The sequence below is a fragment of the Rhamphochromis sp. 'chilingali' genome (assembly GCF_963969265.1).
Source record: "Rhamphochromis sp. 'chilingali' genome assembly, chromosome: 18".
Classification (NCBI taxonomy): Eukaryota; Metazoa; Chordata; class Actinopteri; order Cichliformes; family Cichlidae; genus Rhamphochromis; species Rhamphochromis sp. 'chilingali'.
Genome location: NC_137945.1, coordinates 5,146,825 through 5,170,635, shown reverse-complemented (window position 1 = coordinate 5,170,635; position 23,811 = coordinate 5,146,825). Strand labels below are relative to the sequence as shown.

General features: G+C 41.2%; 3 protein-coding genes across 10 annotated transcripts in view; 1 reads left to right on the top strand and 2 right to left on the bottom strand.

Moving 5' to 3' along the window:
• LOC308385627 (uncharacterized protein) overlaps nt 1-23,811 on the top strand; it is a gene marked incomplete at its 3' end in the record, with an annotated part of 121,348 nt that overhangs the window by 81,116 nt on the left and 16,421 nt on the right. The window contains exons 1-5 of one of the 7 annotated variants that reach the window (XM_080864680.1): nt 4,437-4,738; nt 5,556-5,724; nt 6,300-6,405; nt 9,426-10,022; nt 10,344-10,901. In XM_080864680.1, the coding sequence (XP_080720806.1) occupies nt 6,388-6,405; nt 9,426-10,022; nt 10,344-10,901 (1,173 nt within the window). In that variant the 5' untranslated portion in view covers nt 4,437-4,738; nt 5,556-5,724; nt 6,300-6,387. Of the gene's footprint in view, nt 1-4,436; nt 4,739-5,555; nt 5,725-5,769; nt 6,406-9,425; nt 10,023-10,343; nt 14,474-22,824; nt 22,882-23,811 lie in introns of those variants that run through there. The other 6 variants (XM_080864681.1, XM_080864685.1, XM_080864682.1 and 3 more) reach the window with 6 other exon arrangements.
• LOC308385630 (uncharacterized protein) lies at nt 11,912-16,284 on the bottom strand (the record flags this gene model as incomplete). 2 transcript variants are annotated; one of them, XM_080864691.1, is made up of 6 exons in its annotated part: nt 16,106-16,284; nt 15,983-16,020; nt 15,805-15,940; nt 15,686-15,733; nt 13,439-13,537; nt 11,912-12,147 (listed from the first exon to the last, which is right to left on the bottom strand). In XM_080864691.1, the coding sequence occupies exons 1-6, from the start codon at nt 16,164-16,166 to the stop codon at nt 11,912-11,914; spliced, it is 618 nt and encodes a 205-aa protein (XP_080720817.1). In that variant the 5' UTR covers nt 16,167-16,284. The 2 variants fall into 2 exon arrangements, with proteins under 2 accessions (XP_080720817.1, XP_080720816.1); XM_080864690.1 differs by having other exon boundaries at nt 15,805-16,020.
• On the bottom strand, nt 16,388-22,818 carry LOC308385285 (uncharacterized protein; the record flags this gene model as incomplete). Its single annotated transcript, XM_080864126.1, has 9 exons — nt 22,080-22,818; nt 21,341-21,461; nt 20,865-21,027; nt 20,504-20,696; nt 19,779-19,850; nt 18,861-18,966; nt 18,215-18,285; nt 17,567-18,134; nt 16,388-16,404 (listed from the first exon to the last, which is right to left on the bottom strand). Exons 2-9 carry the CDS (start codon nt 21,456-21,458, stop codon nt 16,388-16,390), a joined length of 1,308 nt encoding a protein of 435 aa, XP_080720252.1. The 5' UTR covers nt 21,459-21,461; nt 22,080-22,818.

Sequence of the window (23,811 nt, the reverse complement as noted above, 5' to 3'; positions counted from 1 at the left end):
AAACTAGTACCGGTACCGAAAAAAATAAGATTTATTCATAACACACGTGAAAAGACCCAGGAAAACCAAGTTAACGATAAAAACGATAACAACATAACGCTGAAAACCGATAAAAACCCTGAAAACTATACATTTCACACCTGAGCCTCAACTCTCGCGGCCTGGTACCAAACGACTCACGGCCCGGTACCGGTCCGAGGCCCGGGGGTTGGGGACCGCTGTTATACATGGTTATGCTGAGGATATGTCGGCCAGTTTCCACTGGAAATGCCTTTTTGTTAAACTGTCAGCAAGGAATTTGCACTGTTACATTTTTATATAACTTTAATGCACATAAAAAACAGCTGCAGGGACAATGAAAAGACTTTTCTGCTCCAACTTCTCCCAGCATGCTGAGCTAATGATTAGTTGGTGTTTTTCTCCAAACACTCTCTCACTCTTCTCTCAACGTGTTCACAATAAACTGTGAACAGACACCGAGGAGAGCAGCAGAAGACCTCATTCAGGAGCTAAACTCAACATGAACTGAACTCACAGTAAAGTTAGCTCGGTGCTTACCTTTAGATGAGCCCACAAACCGAGAGAAACTCCGCGATGAAGCTGGAATTCTTTCCAAACACAGGAAACAGATCAGGGAGCAGAGACCCACGTGGTTCACGCTGATCTCAGCTACGATCCAGGAGACAAGGGTGGGCAGATCGATGCAGATATCGATCCAAACGTTGGTGCTACTTTATTCTCTTTGAATAAAAAAACAGCTCTCTGTGCAAACGCCTCCTCTCGTGCAACATTCACACTTTGCTCCACCTCCTCCTTCTTCTTCTTCTTCTTCTTCTTCTTTACATCGTTTATTGTATTTGCGGTTGTCAAACAACAAAATGATGAATTACCGCCACCAACTGGTGTGGAGTGTGAACTGGAGCGTCGACCAGCAACAATTTACTCTCTTTTAAAAATTGGAATAAGGCCCGATCAATTTCACTTCTTAACTTTGCAGTAAATCAATAAGATCCAGTTTCATTTTTATGTTACTGAGGTTTTGGATCATTTACCTTCTCACAGTGTAATATAACATGTTCTACAGTTTCTTCTTCTCTTTTTTGAATGATTTGAATGGAGGTTATAATCCACCATCACTGAACTGAAATGAGTCTCTAAGTAGGAAGTCATCAGTTCAGTTTTTGATCAATTTGACTGTATTTTACTGTGCAGGCTGAGTTTGATTCGATGAGTTAGGGTTTCTTAGTGGTTATATTAATGTCATTAAATTGTTTTTTATTTTTTATTAATGCATGTATGTATTTCCTTTTAAATATAGCACTAATTTACAATGGGAGTTTCCAAGTTGTGTTATTGCAGGGTAAATGTTATTTAGAGCTTTGTAAACATATTCTAATAATATCTTTAACAGGAGTGACTGATTTTAAAATTGGATTCTTTATGTCTGTGTAATATTTCATTAATCTCTTTTACTCTGTTATTTCTCTCTATACTCAACCTTGTTTTGGTTTTTCCCCTATAAAACACAGTTATACATCAAATATTATAAATCTTACTTTGACAAATATTTAGATCTTCACATATTTCAGGGTCCCAGTGTGGATTGACTGAAGTGTTTGTTTTTATCCCCACAACATCCTAAACATTTTACTGTTATGCATAAACAGAAACAAAAAAAAATCTAAAACATGATATATGCATTGCCGTCTTCAGCCTCTAGGGGGCATTTTTGTTCAGGAAGTACATTTTCCTCTGATAAGCAGCTAAAAGCACTTCTCTAACCAAAGACTGTAAACAGAAGACGCGAGAGTTCAGAAACAGTAAAACAGATTCACAGAAGCCACAATGATATTAAACATACAGCACTGACAGTGATGACAGACAACATTACAGGTCAGTTTCAAAAACAATAACACTAATACAGGGTTAAAGGTTATGAAGCTGATGAAAGATTTCATTACCTTTTAAAATACTAGACTTTGCTCAGTTGTATTCAAAACAACAGCTGCAGCAGCAGTACAGGCTGAAATGGGGGAAATGCCATTTCAAATAAGAAGAGAGCAACTGATATTGAATTACTGGGCAAGTTTACAAGGACATGGTCACGATCATTTGACAAAACCTGTTTTCCAACCATGCTGGGAAAAAGAGAAAACGCAATTGAAGAGCTTTGGGTGGACAGTGGGACAGAAAACAGCTGAACTTAATCTGGACAAGATAAACATACATCAAACAGTACCGTTGCCTACAATACCACCATGGATGCTCCCTGATGCAGTAGTAGATTTCACATTGTTAAACAAAAAGACCAAGGAGAAGGGTGTTATCTTAAATTCACATACAGTGCAGGAATATATTAATCAGTATATTCCTGCAACTGTGTAGATTTATGTCAAAATCTACACAGTTGCATCAAAGAATACAGCCAACCAAAGTGGGATAGCATTTATAGTTCCTGGATTTAATATCAAGGTGGGGAAAAGGATCAGTGACGATCATCATGATGATCTATGGGAATATAACAGTAAATATTAAATATTAAACATTATTGTGCAGCGCGTAAGATCGACAGCGCACGGTGTACTTTGAGGAGCCAAAAAGGGTGTAGTTTGTGTGTGTGAGCACCCGTGTGTACACCTGTGAGCATGAGCGTGCTTGTATTTAAAAGGTTCCTTCATGTAATGGTCTGCTAGAGGGTGTGGGGGGGGCACAGCCCCGTCCTCCAGGGCATGAAGCAGGTATGGAGGAGATCAAACTCCAGACATCCAGAGGCCCCCAGAACACAAGAGACCAAGGAAGACCAACAGAGGGGCAGCCGCGCCACTGTCCCACAAAGAGCTGAGGAGAGTCCCAGATGAGGGCTCACTCAGCAGCCGCGGAGCAGAAGCCAGGGGGGGTTGCAGAGACGTGCCCGTGAGCTCCCACCCTCATGCTCTCATATGCAATTACTCAACACTCACCCAACGTGGAGACAGACATAGAGAGACACTGTACACACGATCACACTCCCCAAGCATACTCTAAGAACCGGGTCCCCCTGGAGGGGGAAAATGCACCCAGACCCAGGTGGTGTTTCCCTGCGGTGGGGAGAAGCAGACTGCCGCAGCAGCAGGGAGGCCCCACATTCCAGACCCCAGTCGGATGGCCAACTCCTCCTCCTGGCCCCCCGCTCCAGCAGGCTGCAGAGAACGGGGTGTGTGAAGACTCCAAACCTCCCTCCGCCTGCTCATATGCAGTGTTGATGCATGTGTGTTCTAAGGTGCATTTAAAACCCAGGAGGGCATGGAGCTACCTGCCAGAGAGCAGCAGGTAAGCGCATAGCCCCTCCTGATAGCCCTCAATGTCTACGTGTATTTAAAATTGAGAGGTGGGACACGACGCCAGGGGGGAGGTTGTACACCCTGATGGTCTTTTGGAGTCCGTGTATCGTGCCCACCCCCAAGATCCTATATGTATGTGTAATGAGAGTGTGAGTAATGTGAATGTCTAAGTTGTGGGATAAAATTGAGGCACAGGCAGCCAGAAGGGGACAGAGGGGGGATGCCTCCCCTGCACCCTGGTGACACACCTTTACCCCAAGGCCCTGCATGTGTGGGTGATTGTGGTGGAGCAGGAAGATGGAGGCAGCTGGGTATGGGGAGGGAAGGAAGGGAGGGGCACGTGACCCCTCCCTGGGGCCAGCTCCCCCGCTGACCCCAGTAGGCACCCCCATACTCTGCAACCCGCCAGGGAAAGGGGGCCCAGGCCCATCCGGACCGGGGCCCAGTTCAACAACATCGCTTGGCCCCACAGAGCCCGGGACAGTCCACCTAACCCCACCACAGAGAAAACTGCACCCACCCCATCATCCACTCATCTTCCAGACTACACAAGACAATCGACGCCCAGGCTGAGATCTTCCTCCACCTCTCCTGTATCTCCCCCTCCTGCATAATGAGTTCCTGAAGAGAGGAGAGCTCCTGCAAGGTGTAACAACCTCCCCCACCAGTTGAATTGATGCACTAGTGGACCCTGCGCCAGGGCTGGGCCCCCATACATCCACCCGCCCACAACCCTGGCAACACACCAACCAGGACGCAAGCCCCCAAGGCCCAGCAAGGGCCCCAGCCCAGAGACGGAGCACCCCCAGAATCCCACGCCCCTCCCGGACCCAACCAGGGGCAGCCAGGCTACCAGGTCAGTAACCCACGTCCGTCAGCACAGACCTTCCCCCAGCCCCGTTGCACGCAGCCACGAGGAAACAGTCACCTGAGAGCCAACAGAGCTCTTAATATGCCATGACCACAACCCCGGGTTGAACCCTCCAAGGAAGATGCTCCAGGGGAAGAATTCGGGAGAATTTGAATATTTTATTTTATTTTATTTTGTCACATTCCACACCAGTTGGTGGCGGTAATGCACCATTTTGCTGTTTGCCAACCGCCAATAAACCCTATACAGAAGAATAAGAAGAAGGCGCTGTCGCGTCGTCCATGTTTTCTACAGTCATTGGGCGGAACAAAGTAAGAATGCTCCACGAGAGGCGTTTGCACAGAGAGCTGTTTTTTCATTCAAAGAGAATAAAGTAGCACCAACGCTTGGATCGATATCTGCATCGATCTGCCCACCCTTGTCTCCTGGATCGTAGCTGAGATCAGCGTGAACCACGTGGGTCTCTGCTCCCTGATCTGTTTCCTGTGTTTGGAAAGAGTTGCAGCTTCATCGCGGAGTTTCTCTCGGTTTGTGGGCTCATCTAAAGGTAAGCACCGAGCTAACTTTACTGTGAGTTCAGTTCATGTTGAGTTTAGCTCCTGAATGAGGTCTTCTGCTGCTCTCCTCGGTGTCTGTTCACAGTTTATTGTGAACACGTTGAGAGAAGAGTGAGAGAGTGTTTGGAGAAAAACACCAGCTAATCATTAGCTCAGCATGCTGGGAGAAGTTGGAGCAGAAAAGTCTTTTCATTGTCCCTGCAGCTGTTTTTCTGCCTGCACCAAACCTCTACAGCCTCGTTTCTATTTGAAGTGATAACAGGAAATGGATGAGAGCGATCTGCTGCAGTATCAGGGTCACAATAAACTTTATTGTCCAGCTGCTGTGGATGAACACATGAAAGGAAGTGAACTCCTACAAAGTCTCATTTTAATGAGTCTGGCTGCTGTAAAGTGATGCACAGGAAGATGTTAACAAAAACTAATGAAACAGAGATGAAAGTAAACAGTGTTCATATTTGAAAGCACAGAGAATAAAAATATATTGTGGTGGTTAATGTGCAGGAGAGTGTGAAGAATGTAAAAATGTCTTCCTGTGTCAAACACAGCTGCAGTCAAAGCAGGAAGGAAAGCACTGAAACCACTGATCAAAGCTCATTAATCAAAGACCGCTGATCAATGGCCATGAGTACCATTCAGAGAGTTGGGGAGTCGCTGCAATCACAGCATTTGATGAATGAGCTTTGATCAGAGGTTGTTGATCAATGTTCATGAGAATTTGCATATTAATGCTCAATAACTGACCTCCCAGCCCATTGTTCCTTCAGTGGTGCTCGTTTCAGTCATTATGTAAATGTTCTGTTGAAGATTGAGGAAACCTGCAGTCAGCTGAAACTGAAGAAGTCACGTAGATGAGTGAGGAAATGTTTCTCCCACAAAAAGCTACGTCCAGATGAAAAGATGCAAACTTTGGAGAATGGTGGAGTTTGGAGAGCGGCACCATGGGGGCTGGAGAGACTTGTGAAGTGGTGATCAGGTGTGGGCCTCTGTTATTATGAATGGTTGGGGTGGGGGGTGGAACTGGGGGGCTGAAGGTGTGGAAAGTGTGGGGTGGGGGAGTAACAGGTCTGTCCCTGTTTGTGGAAACCACAGGAGGAGCTGTTCAGGCTGTTGCTGGGTGTGAATTGTTGATGGAGTCTTTAAACTTGTAGTTGCTGTTTTCCAGACTGAAGCAGAGTCGTTAGCTGAAAACTGGTTTTAGAGGTTCATTCAGGACACCTTCTCAGGCTCTTACAGCCTTACCTGTATCATAACAAAGTGTATAAACCCCAATCCACCTTTAACATGGTCCTTCTCCCAAACCTTCAAATAGGACTTTCTGGCCCTGTCATAGTAAAGGGCTGCTTAGAATATTAGAGCCAATGTCACAAAGTTCCTCCTGAAGTATAAGTGAGTGAGAGAGTTTCCTCACTTTGCAGCACAACACGTCTCACAAGATTTCTACAAGCAATCAGAGTGAAATTTGTACTTTGTGTTGTCAGATGAACATATGAGACACTTTGACTCTTCAGTGCAGTGTGGAGCCTAACAAAGATCTGTTTTGTGTCCCAGCTGATCAGCAGGAGGAGAAGAGTCTGACGGAGCAGCAGAGGAACATTTTCAGCCATCTGGACTCAGCTGAGTCACTACAGAGGAAACAATGAGCTCAACACAGAAGGTGAGGAAAATATCACAGTTTCACCAAATAATCAGTCACGTCTCAAACTCTCATCCTCCCAACCGGTTATATGACTGTGTTGTATATTATTATATATTTTTAAATTGTGTTTACAAACATTAAGAAGTCACAAGCAATTGTTTTTCTTTACTATTAAGTTAACTCTTTATTGTCATTGCACAGTCATACATAGTACAATAGTACAATGAAATTGGAAAACTGTCCTACATCTGCACTACATGTAACACAACACGACAAGATTTGACACATCACAACGCAGCACAAACAACACAACACAGTATAATAAAGAAGAACAAGTGTATTTGTATTGCACACTGTTATTATTGCACCTTGTTATAAATATAATAATATATATGATACTGATTTTACCGTTGTAACCCCCCCCCCCCCCCTTCCCAAAAAAAAAAAAGTCCAGGTAGGTAGTCAGTCAGGTCAGCTGTTAGCGCTGTTTAGGGCTATCGCCCTGTTGTAAAAGCTGTCCTTGGGTCCATTTGTTCGGGACCTCAGCAGCCTGAACCTCCTGCCAGATGGTAGCAGCTTAAACAGCCCGTGTCCTGGGTGTGTACCGTCCCGTAGGATGCTGCGTGCCCTCTTGAGACGCGAGTGCTGTACAGGTCCTTCAGGGAGGGAAGAGGATGTCCAATGATTTTTTGGGCCATATTGATGACCCTCTGGAGTGCCTTTCTCTGTGCTGTGGTGCAGCTGGAGAACCACACACCGATGCAATATGTCAGCACACTTTCAATGGAGCAGCGGTAGAAGATGGTCAGCAGCTCCTTCTTCGGGTCCATTTTTCTGAGGATTCTCAGAAAGTGGAGACGCTGTTGGGCCTTCTTTAAAACTGCAGAGATGTAAGAGCTCCATTGGAGGTCTGTGTCTACGTGCACACCCAGAAACTTGAAACTGGAGACCCTTTCCACACACTCCCCGTTGATGCTGACAGGCTGCAGCTCAGACTTCCTCCTTCTGAAATCAACTGCCAGTTCTTTTGTCTTGGTGGTATTGAGGTCCAGGTTGTTATCTACACACCAATCTGAAAGCCTCTGAACTTCAGCTCTGATGAGCCCCACCACAGTGGTATCATCTGCAAACTTGATGACTGCGTTGTCTGGGTGGAAACTAACACAGTCATGTGTGTACAGAGTGTACAGTAGGGGACTCAGTACACAGCCTTGTGGAGAGCCAGTGTTAAGGCTGAGGGCTGAGGAACAGTAGTAAAAGTAGCTCCTCGAAGAACGTTTTTATCCAAAACTAACTGAATGTTGTACTATATTAATATAATAATAAAATAATATTAGTAGATCAAATACAAACTATTTCTTTCTAATAAAGGTTCTCTGTTTTATCAGTTAAGTAGAAAATGAAGGAAAATAAAACATATGTGTATTTTCTGTTGCCTACACTGTAGAGGGTGACTTTGCCTCTAAACAGGAACATGAGCAGGGAAGAGGTTAAAGTGGGATTGAGCAGGTGGGAACCCTAAAATCAGCTGTAGTGGCTCAGCGTGGGGAAAAGAATCACAGCTCACAATAATTTCTGTTGAGAGCTCCAGTAGATTTTCTTAAAGTACAGGCTGTGATCAGCTGACCTGCTGCTCTCTGTGGATGTACACAACTGAATTCAACCAGATGTCAGCAGATGTTTCATGAGCTGTCCTGGCTGATTTCCATCCTCTACACTGACAGTACACTGGCTTTATATTAGACACTATACTGTTGGTATGAAGGTGGAACTCAGTGAATGAATGTCAGCATCATGAGCTTCAGTTTAAATGAATCTCTGCTACACTTGATGTAATCTAACTGTGACATGAGCACCACAGTCACTGTGCACCAGTCACACACTGTTCTTTACTTTAAATCCATCACAGTTCAGCAAACGAACCTGTTTATCCTGCACTAACCTGCAGAGGATCTTCATGCAGTCTTTAAATAACACAGTTAATCTGCCTCAGATTGTTTTGCAGCATCTTTCACAACCTGAAAAAACACAATGTCACATGTACAGACCCAATATCTGATTTCAACACATGAGGACTTACATGTAAGCTTTAATCTCCAGTTGATCGAATCCCACTGAGCAGTCCTTCCCTTTAAATCTAACCTCTCTTCTTCCTCTCCTGTCCTGTGTGTCTTATCTTTCTCCATCTCTGAGTGAAGTTAGCTCTCTTCCTTTTCTCTCCCTGTGATGTGCAGCAGCTGGACCTTTAGCCAGCAACACACTGTGAGACAAACTGCACACAAACAGTTTGTGTGTTTGCTGATGTTTGTTGATAGAAACGCTGCATTTGAAATTACCTGTTTGTTCAGGTGCTGTGCAAAAAAGAAAGAAGAACAACGTCTCACTTTAACTCCTGACTATGACTCACAGTTTTGCCTCTTTCATCTCTTTTTATGTTTCATACCCTGGTGATTAGTACACGATCAGGATTGTCTTTCATGTCTTACTTTTCCCGTTTCTCAAGTTGGTTTGATGTTTGATGCCTGCAGTGATGAAATGAACCCCTCAGATGCCTTAAAAGTAACACATCTGTTTTGTAAATGTAAGGAGTACAAAATACAATTTTCTTTTTCTAATGTAGGGAGCAAAAGTAAAATATTTTCCTTCACTGAATCAACTTTTAAATGTTACATTGTAATTATTAATATTGAAAAATGACAAAATGATAGAAATATATAATAGGAAACAGGAAACATAAAAGTATAGACTTGGTAAACATTTATACTTTTCTGAGTGTGTTAGCATGCTAGCATTAATAACTGTGTACAGCAGGAGGGATGGGCTTGATTTTAGTGTTTGAACAGTCATGAATTATTTTTAACACCAGGTTGGATGTAATGTGTTAGAACTACCAGTAGGTGGGGATAAGAGACCTTTAAGGTGTTTGGTGCCACACTCCACCTTCAGGTTTAAAACTAGTGTTAATGGAGTTTGAAGGTTGAGTTTGTTCCACGACTGCATTTCACTCACTGCCTCTGTTTGTATCTCTGTCACTGCAGGACCAACATGGAGCGAGAAGTCAGCGCTCTCAGGAGGCCGACAGACCTCACAGAAGAAAGGGAGAGAAAACACACACCTGTGACGAGTGTGGGAAGGGTTTTACTTTGAAGGGTTCACTAAAATCACACCAACTCATCCACAGTGGAGTTAAAGCGTACAGCTGTGAGTTGTGTGGAAAGACTTTTTCTTGGAAGGATGTTCTAAAAAAACACCAACTCATCCACAGTGGAGTTAAAGCGTACAGCTGTGATCAGTGTGGCAGAGCTTTCACTCACAGTGCCAGCTTACAGAGGCATCTAGTTACCCACTCTGGAATTAAGGCATACAGCTGTGACATCTGTGGAAAAACTTTCAGCCAGAGTGGAAGCCGAAATGCACATCTACGCATTCACACCAGAGAAGATGTGTACTGCTGTGGTCAGTGTGGCAAACACTTTGCTAAAGACACACACTTACAACGCCACATGTTTACCCACACTGAGGAGAGACCTTATAAATGTGACCTGTGTGAAAAGACTTTTAAAGCTCCAGGTTACCTGAGACGACACCAACAGATCCACACCAGAAAGAGACTCTACAAGTGCAGTTACTGTGAGGTATGTATTTATATTTTTATCTTGTCATTTTAGCCTGACTGTTTGGAACAACTCTGCTCATTAAACTGTGTTAGCATGTTAGCAATTCTACTGCATGGAAAAGCAGCTCTGAGTGATTATTCAGATTTTCACTTCAGTTATGATTTTAGTATTACTGTAGTATTATGATGGTAGTATTGTAGTTATTGCAGCCCAGTAAACTGTGTTAACTGAAACAGTAAAATGTAATTGGACGTCTGCAGAGATGCTCTTTATTTCAGGCGACGTTCATGATAAAAATGTTGAAGGACTGACTTACACTGTCTTTGTGTCTTTGTTTAGAAGCAGAGCGACACAGATGGATCCAGTTCTCAACCCTGTCATCGCTGTGGTGGCGGGAAAGACTTTCGTTGTGACCTTTGTGGAAAAGCTTTCAGTCGAAAAGACAGTCTAAAAGTACATCAGCGTAAACACACTGGAGACAAACTGAAAAACTGCAAAGAATGTGGGAGAAGCTTCCACACAATAACTGTCTTAAAGCGACATGAACTGATTCACAGCGGGGTTAAAAAGCACCTCTGTGATCAGTGTGGGTCATCTTTCATTACTGCAGGTGGGCTTAAAACACACAAACGAGTCCACACAGGAGAGAAACCATACAAGTGCAGACACTGTGACAAAAGCTTCTCACATTCAGGTAGTCGTAACAATCATGAACATACACACATGGAAGGAAACTACAGCTGTGACCAGTGTGACAAGAGCTTCAGGAATCTCATTTCATACTCCAAACACAAACGATCCCACGTTACTAAAAAACTGTTTCACTGTTACCAATGTGCCAAAACATTCACGTCATTGTCTGCTCTGTGCAAACATCAGTGTGATACAGCCACATAGAGAGCCAAAATAGACACCTACGCATTCACACCAGACATCTTGTGTACTGCTGTGGCAAACAGTTTACAACAGACTCAAGCTTGCAACAACACGTTTACCCACTGTTAGGTTTTGTATTGTTGATTGTCATTTATGCTTAGAAATATTTAACCATATATGCTTTGAGGTGTATAATCGATTGTGTAGTGATAGGATGTGTGATCTTTAGCAGGCTGTAAAGACTTGGTGTGTATTCCACACTGGAATGCACACCTACATCCTGGGAGCATGAGAAGAGGTCGTACCTTGTTTTATTGTTTTATGGTAGGATAAATGTGGCTGTGTTTGTTTTAGGCTAAGTGCCTTTTGTTTAGATGAACTGCTGGACTTCCAGACCAGCAGGTTTAGGGAAGTCATTTATGGGGTCACACTCTGACCACACACACACATACTGGTAAAGGTGAATTGGAAGGACAATTTTTTCAAACAAGATTTTTGCAACACTAAACGGACCCCCCTTTCCGCTTGTGCTAGATAGATGAAGTGCATCTTTAAAAATCCCATTTGAGTTGTACAACACAAATCTCACTTCAAAATTGTGAAAAACACACCAGAACTCAAAATATAAGAACCTGACAACATGGTGTAATAAGAGGACAACACTAATTAGGTAACTTGGCTCCTCCCCCTGACATGAACAGTAATTGTCAGGGCTAACTTTATTAACAGGACAAAGGCCATACACATACACAAACATGTATTTTGTGTGTATTAAAAGGGCAACAGGTGAATAAAAGGAACAAATTGAGTGCATTTTACAAAAACAGGATTGTTTTGTTAACAGAAATGAAAATAACTGGCAATATAAAATTATATGTCCTCTTAGATCAGATGCACTAAAACAGTGTCAACAAAATGAATTTACCAATCTTCTAATAGTAAAATTCTAAAATAAATAAATGAGAAACCAAAACATACAAAATATCTTTTGTAACTCCTCCAAGAAGTACTTTGGAGTTATGTAGACTCCTCTACATAGGATTTTCTTTTTTCTTCAACGACACGCCCCGATTCCTCACAAAATCTCTGATGTTTTGAATAGAACGACCAGCCAGAGCAGGATCTTCTGCAGTTTTGCATTGCTGGCATTCGATAATAGTGGCCAGTTTTCCTTTTTTGATATGTTCGCCAAAATACTTCATTATCGCAGCAACCTCCGTGGGAGACCAAGGATGCTTTTTGACCCTCCTTGCATTTTCCAGAGAAGCTAGAAGCAGAAAAAAATAAATGTAAACAAACTACTTTTTAAACAATTTTTAAATTAAAGGGGACGTATTATGCTCAATTGTGTGAGTTGACATGGTTGTAGGATGCAAAAATATAATGGCGATAATCTGCTTCCTTCAAATAAGCCGAAGAATTGAGTTCTGCACACACTAGTTTTACAGCCCTGCTAAGAACAGTTAGTGTTTAGTCTACACAGCCCAAAGACGGCCTTTGCATTGTCCACGAGGACAGGTGCTGAGGCTGTGATTATGCTGGATTGTGCAAAATACACTACCTGGGACCTAAAAGAGCTCCTTTTTTAGTTGTTGAAAACCTACACTTAAGGAGTCGGGAGGCAATTCATAACCAAATATACATACAAAAGCAACAAAAAAAGTGGGTTTTGCATAATATGTCCCCTTTAAGGTGAATTTGTTGTAACAGTGTTTCTTTGGTATAAATCCTGTAATGCTGACTGTTTAAATACTTATTACAATGGATGAATACATTTATTTAAATGTAAAATTCTGAAAGGTAGCCCACATTAAGTCAGAATTCCAATAAATAGCTATGGCAAATCACTATGGATGGAGAGCATTTTATTCCACACACCGTTATACAACAAAAAACATGTATAGCATGATATTGTAATAATTTGAAATGTATAACATATACTCAAACATTTCATATATAACTGTCTGACTCAAATGTTTATTTAAAAACAAGGGTGGACCCTGCCTGACCATGAGGTGGGCCTTCAGGTTTTTTCAGTGAACATAATTTTCTTCAAGACGTTCAGGTTACAGCCCACAATTAGCCAAACCAGCCCAAATTTTCCAATATTATCCAGATTCTGCCTATGGGAATAAGATGATGTTCAGAGTATGGAGATAATGTAGAAGCCCAATGGTTGAGGAATCCTCAAAATTAAAAACCCAAATCATAATATGTTCTCATTGCTTTGTTTATTAATTGTTTTGGTGCATTGCTGTTTTGAAAATGATAAGTATTTAAATGTATTACAGATTAAAACAGGCATAGGGAAAGTAATTTAAACATTTATCCCATTACTTAATACAAGGTATTGTTCCACATTGAATGTGATTTATGTTTTACCTTACCAAGTAGGTTAATATAATTGTCTAACCAAGTTGTAGAATTATGGTACGGTCCCTGGCAGAAAGATGAGCATAGTCACCATACTGGCTTGGGTGGTGTGGATAACTGGGTTCAAAAATGCATGAAGTTTACATTTGTGCTTAAGTGACTTTTGTATGCATGTCACCATTTACCAGATTGTTTATTTGTTTTCTTCTTACTGCTTGGCTTCATCTCCTTGTTTAGTATTCTGTTGGGTTCAATGACCTTACCCGCTCCATTTTTACTTTGTGCTGAAAAACAAAACAAAACAGTAAGCATATATTTGTTGTATTAAATCTCTTATAATGTAATGTCAAATGCTCCTGAATGTGGTCAAGCAACTAATGGACCTTGAAATCTTGAATATGGTTTCTAAGATAAATCCAGAGTCGCAACTATGACTTTTAGTTTAAGGTGACACATGTGAATGTGGAATATGGCTAGAGCTATTACAGCTGATATTAAAAGATACAAGGCTGAATTTTTCTCCAAACAAGACTCCGGTGTAGTGATGGGATTTCCGGCTCTTTTTAGAGATCCGGCTCTCTCGGCTCGGCTCACTAAAAAGAGCCGGCTCTTTCGGCTCCCGAACCGGCTCTTCAGGTTATTTTGTTGCTTTCATTCATTTATTATTAACAACAATATAAAATTATGCACAAAATGAATTACTAATGTTTAAAAACGTGTTTTCTATGTATATATGTTCATTATATAAATCTGCTTTTATTTATTCACTCCACATAAAATTTAAAAAATAAATTATAAAATACAAAAACCTACCATTTACAATTTAACTTTTAAAATTTAAACTTTAAATTTAAAAATACCAAGTGCCCAGTGCTCAGCTCAGTGGGTAGACACACTGGCAGCTTCACTTATATCACACTTAATTCACTGTGTTTTATCTTCCCATCGCACTGATGAGTGGACAGTTTTCAGGTGCCCGTGCACCGGCTCTATATGATATCCTTTTCTTGCAGACTCTACACTCTGCCTATGTATTGTCAGTAAAATTTAAATGGTTCTAGATTTTGCTTCTTTTCTTGGTGTCACTCATTTTCTTTACTCCACCTTTCTAATGTGACGACATTGTCTCTTGTTGTTGCTCCCGGCTCTCTTTCTCTCTCTCTCCCTGCTGCTCTTTTCGTGTGCTACTGCTGTTGCGAGTGTAACTACCGCCCCTAGCTCCTCCCTCTGCTCAGAGGCGGGAGGGGTGCAAACGCAAGGCTCTGTTTGCGCCCCTCCCGTCTCTACTCAGCGCAAACACAAGGCTGACGTGCAGCAAAAAAAGTGAGAGAGAGGGCAAGAGAAAGTAAAAAAAAAAAAAATCCACGGCTCCCAATAAGGAGCCGGCTCGCATCGTTCACTTCAAAGAACCAGCTCTAAGAGCCATTTCGTTCGCGAACGACCCATCACTACTCCGGTGACTGGTCAACTTTCCACTCACCACTGATTTACTGTAGAAAGAGGATGAGAGCGTAGAGGGAATACTTCAGAAGCGCAAACCAGGTAAATAAAGAGTAGTAGATCAGCCCTCCACACACCAACTATTTTCATCTCTCTTGATTAATCTCATCTCCTTCTGTCTCCTGCAGGGCAGCTTCCTTTCTAACATCCTTCAACAAACCTTCCTCACTGTCCCTTGTTTGCACATGCCCAACACAACCTCAACCTGGCCAATGTAGAACAATGTAGACATTTTTTCCAACATGTGCAGTCCCAATGATATTGTTCTTCCTAATCCTATCCATTCTCTCCACCCTCAAAAAGAATCCCAGCATCTTTGCTTTCCCCAAACTCACCTCCAAGAACTGCAATCTATTAAGAACTCTGCTGCCCCCTTACTCTACTGCACTCACTCTAGAGACTATATCACCACATCCTAAAAAGAACATTACTGGCTGCACACTGACTATAGTATTGAGTGCAAACTCCTAATCAACTTTTAAGCCTTCAACAACCTCGCCCCCGCCACCCTGAGGGATTGTCTTTACTGTCACTCTCCCACAACACTGCTAACACTAACCTCCTTACCCCCATCATCAAAATCATAAATCTGAGGGTACAATCCTTTGCCACTGCTAATTGCACCCTCTGGAACTTCCTCTGCTCATTAGATTCTCTCTAGAACTTTAAATCACAGCTCAAAATCACCTGTTCAAACTAGCATTTCCTACCTGACCATCCTCCAAAACTGACCTTTCTATTCTGTTGAGCTGGTCTTTAGAAAGATCCTTGACTTTCTTTAAATTACCATTTGGACAAAGGTAACAATCACTAGAAAAATGATAGTAATGAATTATCTTTTTTTTTTTTACATAAAGATAGCAAAGATAGCAAAAGTGTCTAGGAAGTAGTTACAAAGGTAAAAGCTTCAATAAATGATGACAAACACATACCTGGAGGTTCCTTGACAACTTTCTTCATCATTCTAGTATCTATAGAATCTGTAATAAAGTCTATTAGTCATGTGATTTCATAAATTGAACAAAGTTGAGACTAATCACATTGTACTTACCAATCTGTGGATATACAAGATTTCCTTCATTGACCTCACGCTCCGCTCCGACCTCCTCACGCTCCGCTCCGACCTCCTCACGCTCCGCTCCGACCTCCTCACGCTCCGCTCCGACCTCCTCACGCTCCGCTCCGACCTCCTCACGCTCCGCTCCGACCTCCTCACGCTCCGCTCCGACCTCACTTTCTTCACTTGAATCTGTCAACTGTAGGTTATCTAACAAAATAAAAGATTGTCTTAATGAATTATAAGGTTATAGTGCAGGAAACGTGTATAATTCTTAACCTTAACACCACTTTACCTTCGATTTCAATCTCTTCAAGTGTTTTGCCTTGAAGGCTTTTGAGAGACCCTTTCTCCATGGCAATCAGTAGTTTGGATATTTTGGCAAGCTGGGTAGTAGCCTCTGGAAGTCTATAATATTCGCGATGAACACGAATATCATGACCTAGGAAGTTGGCAACTTGGTCTAACTCGTGATTCTTGAGGTTTAAGATCTGAGACAAAGTTGCGACATGTTTGTGCAACTGCGTTGAACGTAGGTGTTCAGGGTTTTCAGCCCCACATTCAGTCGCATAAATCCTCAAACAGTCCTGTCCTCTGTAGGGAGTCAGACAATGAGGTCTGGCAAACAGGAATATGTTTTCTGCCAGAACACCACAGTCTTGTCTTTTCTCTGTCAGCCGTGTTATGGCATTCACCATGTCTGGTGAAAGTAGCACTGCAACCTTGCGTCCTCGTTTACCCCTCAATTCTACACGACTGAAGTGTTGACAAAGGTAAAGTTCAAATTTTGTCAGTCCAATTGCAACATCCTTGTGCAGGGTACTAGTGTCTCTCTCCTGGAAGCCATTCAGTGTCATCTTTGAAATTTCTCCCCCTCTTCTCCTGTTAAATAGTATTAAATTTGCCATGGTAGCTTTACAAAGTTCACTGTATGATTTTGGTGAACTATGCTCTTCCAAGTCCTTCAGTGCTTGTTCTGTAGTCTTCTCCAGATGTCTATGAAGACGCTGAACATCTTCTGTGAAAGGAAGTGTGGAAGGCTTGTTGAAGTGCCGCTCGTTTAGTGTGGTTAATGCAGTATGGGAGATGAGTTCTGACCACTTTGTAGCATAAAGGGTTTTGAAACTCTGGGTTGACTTTATCAGTGCACTGTCTTCTGCCATCAGTGCTCTGCAATGTATAATATCACAGACTTTCTGCAGTGAGTGTCCCAACTTTAAAGCAAGGCTTGGAGTCGAGTAGCAGTTCTTTTCTTCATCATACCCACACACCTTCTTAACAGCTTTGATAACCACATTGAAATTTGCAGGTCTTACAGCATCCTCAAAAGTGTGTATTGAGCATTCTTTCCGAAGTGTGAGCAGAAGTCTTCCACATTCTCGGAGTGTCTGGCGAATGTAGTCAAATTTGGTGGGATCTTTCCCATGTTTGTTAAAGAATGATTGAGCAAGCTGAAGAATAGAGAAGTCACTTCGCACAGTAGAAGTTATTTCATCATCTTTCATGACAGCTAATATCTTCCAAACACCGGGGGAAACTTGCTGACACAGAGCTGACTCACTCATACAGGCCAGGGACAAGACCTTTTTTCGTCCCCCCTCTGAATTGGCCTCCACTGGTTTTGAAGAACATTTACGAACATGTCTCCAAAGATCTCTTTTAAGATATAATGCCTCGCAATAAATGCAGTGAATATAGTCTTTTCCTTTGTAGGGTTTTTTTGATGTGCGTCTGGTTTTTAATGATCCAATCCCACTTGCGATGACCTCGGAGTTATGTCTGTGGTTTCCTTTGTTTCGCAGCTTAGAAAGCATTTTCAAACGGTCTTTGGACTTCTTGGGAAGACTTAAAACTCGAGCAACATCTGCATGTGATTTCTCATGAGTTTTTAAATGACGTGTAAACTTTGTCTGTAGTTTTCCACAAATGTAGCAGTATGTTTTGTTTCTTAGTGAGGAGGATGTTTTTAAGGAATCTTCAGCCGTAGTATTAGAGTCATCAACAATGCCTTCAGCATCAGACTTTTCTGCTGTGGCAATAACCCCTGATACGTCGAGCTGTCTTGTGCCAATTCCATCTTCAGATATTGATTCGGCATCTTCTGAAATTCTTTGTCCTACTCTCTCTAAAAAACTTTCTAGGCGAGGTCTTTTCGTTTTGCAAGCAGATTGACTGCTGGAGATCTCAGAGTTCTGTACTTGTTTGCAACTTATATTTAAAGGCTCTGATTTGTTGTCCCATGAGCTGTCTGAGTCAGCTATAGAATCTGGCACATATTCCTCTTCTGATGAAGCCCCCTCACTTGAACTATCTTCACTAAAGACCTAATAACAATCAAAAACACAAAGTAAGACTTTGTTTACCTTACATATTTTACTGAGAAGAATTCTGCAAAAACACTTACCTCTGGAAGAGGTTCAGTGAGGTTCACCTTGTGGCTAACATAACATCTTTTGTGCCAGGACTGGTAGCAAACTAGACAGAGAAAAATTAAGTTAATAAAAGAAAGGTAGTTAAAGCCGCTTTCCCCAATTTAAAAAAACAGGCTAGATGGAAGCATAAACACAGTCAAGAAGGCTCCCCCCTCCCATTGGATATTATCCATAGGCCACACCCCCTGGTGTGCTTTGCTGCTAAACAGGCCAGTGCATAGTGTGGTGGAGCCATGTTAATGTAGAATTTAAGGAGTCAGGAAAGACTGTTCTATCGTTTTTCTGGACTGAGCCATGTTATTGGCTGATGGTTTTAGACAAATGCAACAGAACCACTTCATTTTTTTTTCTTTAATCTCCAAACAACATTTATAGCTATGCTTTGTTAAAATGTTGTTATGAACATGAAAAAAAAATATGTTAAGCTAACTTGTTTTTGCAAATTGGGTATAGCAGCTTTAATAATGACATGGTAAGTAAATATGTAAAAAGTGCAGATGTAAAAGGTTCATTATGAACATATATCATATTTACTTATGGATTAGTTTTTATAGTGTTCCTTATGGATCATATTTAAGATATTCTAATGTACCCAACCTTCCATAATTAAATAATTACCTTCACATCTCACACCACTCCATTTCAGAGGCGAAAAAGGTCCTCCACATGCAAAACATTTTTCTAAACTTGACATTTCGTCAGGGACTAGATCATGATCGCAGTCCTGTTTGGTAAAAAAAAAACAAAAAAAAAACAGTGTAATCAAAAACAAAATTCATACTTTTGTGATGTAAAATATCACAACCAAATAGTTGTTTTGGTTCCTCTTTAAAAAGGAGTTAAGGACGGAAGAAAAAAAAAAAACAGGTTCAAGTGTTACTAAAACTATTAAATCAATTTTTGTAACTTTTGCAATGCAAAATTTAAAGGGAAAAATACCTGCTGTATATAGATCAATTTTCAAAACAATTTGTTCTTCTAGGTTTTATATTATGGTATATATTACAAAACCACAATGAAAAGAAAATTCATTGTGGACCCACAACACCCAAAAAAGATTAGACTTACAATTTGTTCTTTCTGAAATGAGAAGATGTGTCCAAAGTTTTGACTGGGAGTGTAAAAAAGTATAATTAAATCATGAAGTCATGAATCCATCAAGACATAACGGATGGCCTTTACACAACAATGTTACATAAATGTGCTTAGCATTAACAGGAAAGAGTTTAGCGATTGTTTCGGTTGTATTTACATGCTCCTTCCTATAGTAAGCTTCATTCTTGCTCCTTGATCAGCTGAAATTCAAATATGCGATCTAACTACATCAGAGTTCATTTCAACCAAGCCGAGAACTACGTCTTTATGCAAACCAGATTTAGGGTTGGGGTTTCATACTTCTTGTTTCAAATCTCAGTCCTCCTAATGCGTGCATCTTACTTGGTCAAGATAACCAAGGACCCACATACCTCAATACTGCCTAATAACTAGCACCTCAGTCTACAACTAAAACAATCTGACACTGAAACTCCAATTTACCTTTGTTGCGTCGTTAGGAGAGGAACTGGCTGCATTCTCATCCACAGCCTGAGATGCCACCATGTTGGATTTCTAAAGAAGAAGCGTGAATAATGAATGGCAGTCTTTGGGTCTAGCCAAGATGAATACAGTCCTCCTAATGTCTGGACCTGTCCAGTTGAGTATTACACAGGACCCGTGTGTGTATGCACAATTGCCAGAGTAACTCTCATTGATCTGAATTCATTTCTAAACTCAGTCCTCCTAATGTCTGGACCTGTCCAGTTGAGTAATACACAGGACCCGTGTGTGTGGGCGCACTTGTAGGTAGAACTCAGTTGTTTATACTTCCTGTTTCAAATCTCAGTCCTCCTAATGCGTGCATCTTACTTGGTCAAGATAACCAAGGACCCACATACCTCAATACTGCCTAATAACTAGCACCTCAGTCTACAACTAAAACAATCTGACACTGAAACTCCAATTTACCTTTGTTGCGTCGTTAGGAGAGGAACTGGCTGCATTCTCATCCACAGCCTGAGATGGCACCATGTTGGATTTCTAAGGAAGAAGCGTGAATAATGAATGGCAGTCTTTGGGTCTAGCCAAGATGAATACAGTCCTCCTAATGTCTGGACCTGTCCAGTTGAGTATTACACAGGACCCGTGTGTGTATGCATACTTTTCAGTATAGCCTTTATTCATTTAATACTATTTATACTTATACTGTACTATTTACATTATACCTTGCTTCTCCATGGCCAGTTGGAATCACCATAGTTATAGGTGATTTCTTCTCCTGGACCAATATCTTTGATTGCAAACAAACAGAGATGGGGCCTTCCATCCACTCTGGTAACTGTCATTTTACTGTTTGGATTCACATTATCGTCATTTACAAGTCTGCCAAGTGAGCCGTCCTCTCTGGTAGCATCAACACTAAAACAAAAAGTATACAATAACAATTACACTCTGTAAAGAAAGTCATTAAGTATATTAGGTTGTAGAACGTCTGAATAACATTTTAATATTCAATTCAAAATATTATTTGAATATTATAATTTGTAAACCTCATGTATTTTATCCTTTATCAAAGCAGTTACATACCATAACTGTTTTCCATTGAACTTGAAATCAAATATGAAAACCTTGAGTGCATCATGGTAAAGTTTCATTCGGTTTTCTTGTTCCTCTTTAGTTATGATTTGTCCTCTGTACTCAAAAAGAAAATCTCCCTTTTGAAATGACCGACAGCTGAACACACCGCGACCTAAAGACACACATCAAAAACAAATTGGGCAATAAACTATAAACCATTTAATTAAAATCCTTCTTGTTTTTAAATATGTTTTTTATTTGATTATATTGTATTATTTATTTTGGAACATGTAACATGTTCATAATTCCTTGGGGAAAGACAAGGAAAAAATAGAAATATAATAATAATAATAATAATAATAAAACAAGTATAATTATATTCGTGATTATTAATTTTCTCATGCATGGTATGCTACAAAAAAACTACAAAAAACATAAAAATTTCTATTTTGAGAAGCTGACTGCATTCTTTGGAATCAACTCACCTTTAAATGAATCAATATACCTCACATCAAATCCTGCCTTGTCTTCACCTAAGGAGCAGTAATACCTAGCATCTTGTATGGGATTTATTTTAGCTCTCCGTGGCCTTGTTGCCGCCATCCCCTGCAAAGATCAGGTATTAATGACTTTAGAAATAACACATTATACTACAAAATGTATGTAGACATAGAAATAAACAGATCGAAAAATCTATTTATGTTGGGGAGAGCTCCCCTAAAGGTTCCAAATATCTGTTTCCCCCAACAGATCCTCCTATCTTGTATCACTGTGTGTCAGAGGCTGCATGCCCTACCTGTGGAAGTTCTGTTTCGTATATTTTATTTGGTCTAAGGTTACTGCAAATCTTAATGAGTTAATTTTCATATCCACATTTCCTTAACCTTTTATATTTCTTAAAGTTATAAATTAAAATAATGATTTAGTATGGTTGAACAATAAGCATATTTGTCCTACAGTTTTTGTTTCATTTGTAAAATATTTTCTGAAAACAGATCTCACTAGTTTTAAAACCACAAGTTTTGTGATGCTAAAACCAAAATTAATCAAACCAACAGCAACAGAATGTCAAACTTTTGCTACTAGCATGCTGGCTAGCTAAACTGTCAAAAATTAGATGCTTTGGTGTATCCGAACGTAATATAATAACCTATATTACTTTGCTTTATTGGATGAATATATTTATATAAACATCATGTGTAAGGGAATTTGTATGGTTCTCACCTGATCTTCCACGAAAGCAGTAAGATAAAAGCTGTCTCATTAAATCCTCATGTCGTGCACCTGAACTCTTTAGTGTCCTCTTCTTCTTCTTCTGCTCTTTAAATGTTCATGGTGGTTGGCAACCAGCGTAGATGTACATTAGCGCCCCCATAGTGCTGAGGAGTGGATATCATTGGCCAAGAACAGTGGATTAACACTGGGATTCTTGCAAATAGAATGCTATGATGTAATAGAGTTAAATTGCTCTAGTGCATTCTGACATAACTCACTTGGAATATGTAGACTTAATAATACTGTATAAAATGTAATTTTTCCAAAAGACTGATATTTATGCTTCTAAATTTTTAAAGAATGAAACAAAAGTAGTAAATGGGGATGATGAGTTTTAGTAACAACTTCAAAGTTATTTGGCTAAAAGAGTTTTAAAATTCAAATAATTAACTTGGACCAAAAAGGCATATTATTGCTACAATGAGATTGGTGAATAAAAATAGATTAGACCACAGATATTTAAGTATTGCAGCAATACAATTAATTTTCATGACCTTAAGTGTTTTTGTGATGCTTTCTTTTTCTTTTTAAATAGTAAAAACTCATGACATAATTAGGACAAAGTTTATAATGAAATAGAAAAATCTTTATTATTGTGGCTGGTCTGGGATGCTGCTGCAGGTGAGATGGACTCACCTGCATTGTATCTACAATCTGTTACAGCAACCGTATAATTATTGTAATTGTTGGACAGCGCGAGGGAACGACCGGCTCAGGTGAGCCACAGGCTGGTGCACTAGCGGGATGGGGGTGCCGCTGGAAGCGTGGGCGGTCCCTGGAACCACCTCGTCACCAGCGCCGCTAGATCTACAGGCGAACGCCCAGGTAGTCACTTCCCCGTGGCTGGGCTGGGGCGCTGATGCTCCAGGCCTATTCCCTCGCTTGCTCATGGAGGGGGGGAGTGGCGGGGCGTGTTCTGCGATGCCGCTGCATGTGAGATGGACCCACCTGCACGGCATCTATAATCACACCACGCTGGCTTAAAACTTGTGCTCTGCTTGTGGTGTTGTTTGTGGTGATGTGTACGGCAGACACAAACATACCTTCCCACCCTCATACACACAACCACAAACACTCGGCCCTCACCCAACGTGGACACAGACATAAATGGACACTGTACACACAATCACACTCCCCAAACATTCTCTACATCCCAGGTCCAGGTATTCTTGCCCCGGAGGGGGAACTCATACCCAGACCCAGATGTTGCCCTCCTCCCTGAGGTGGAAATCAAGCAGACCGTCCCCGGCTCCGCAGTGGCAGGGGGCCGCTGCAACCCAGGCCTCGATCAGATGGCCAATTCCACCTTCAGGCCCCCCCGCCCTGACGGCTGGCAGAGAGTGGGGCTCTGTGAAGACCCCATGCCTCCCTCCGCTCGCTCATATGTAGTGTTGCTGCGTGCTGTTCTAAAGTGCATTTAAAACACGGGAGGAGATGTCATCTGTTCTTTTGATATTCATCAGAACCCTGGCTGCAGCATTTTGGATCAGCTGAAGACTTTTAGTTGCATTATGTGGACTTCCTGATAGTTAAGAGTTATAGTAATGCAGCCTTGAAGTAACAAAGGCATCAACTAGTTTTTCAGCATCACTCCTGGATGGGATGTTTCTAATTTTAGCAATATTACGGAGGTGGAAGGAGGAGACCCTAGAAACCTCTTTCATGTCAGATCTAAATGACA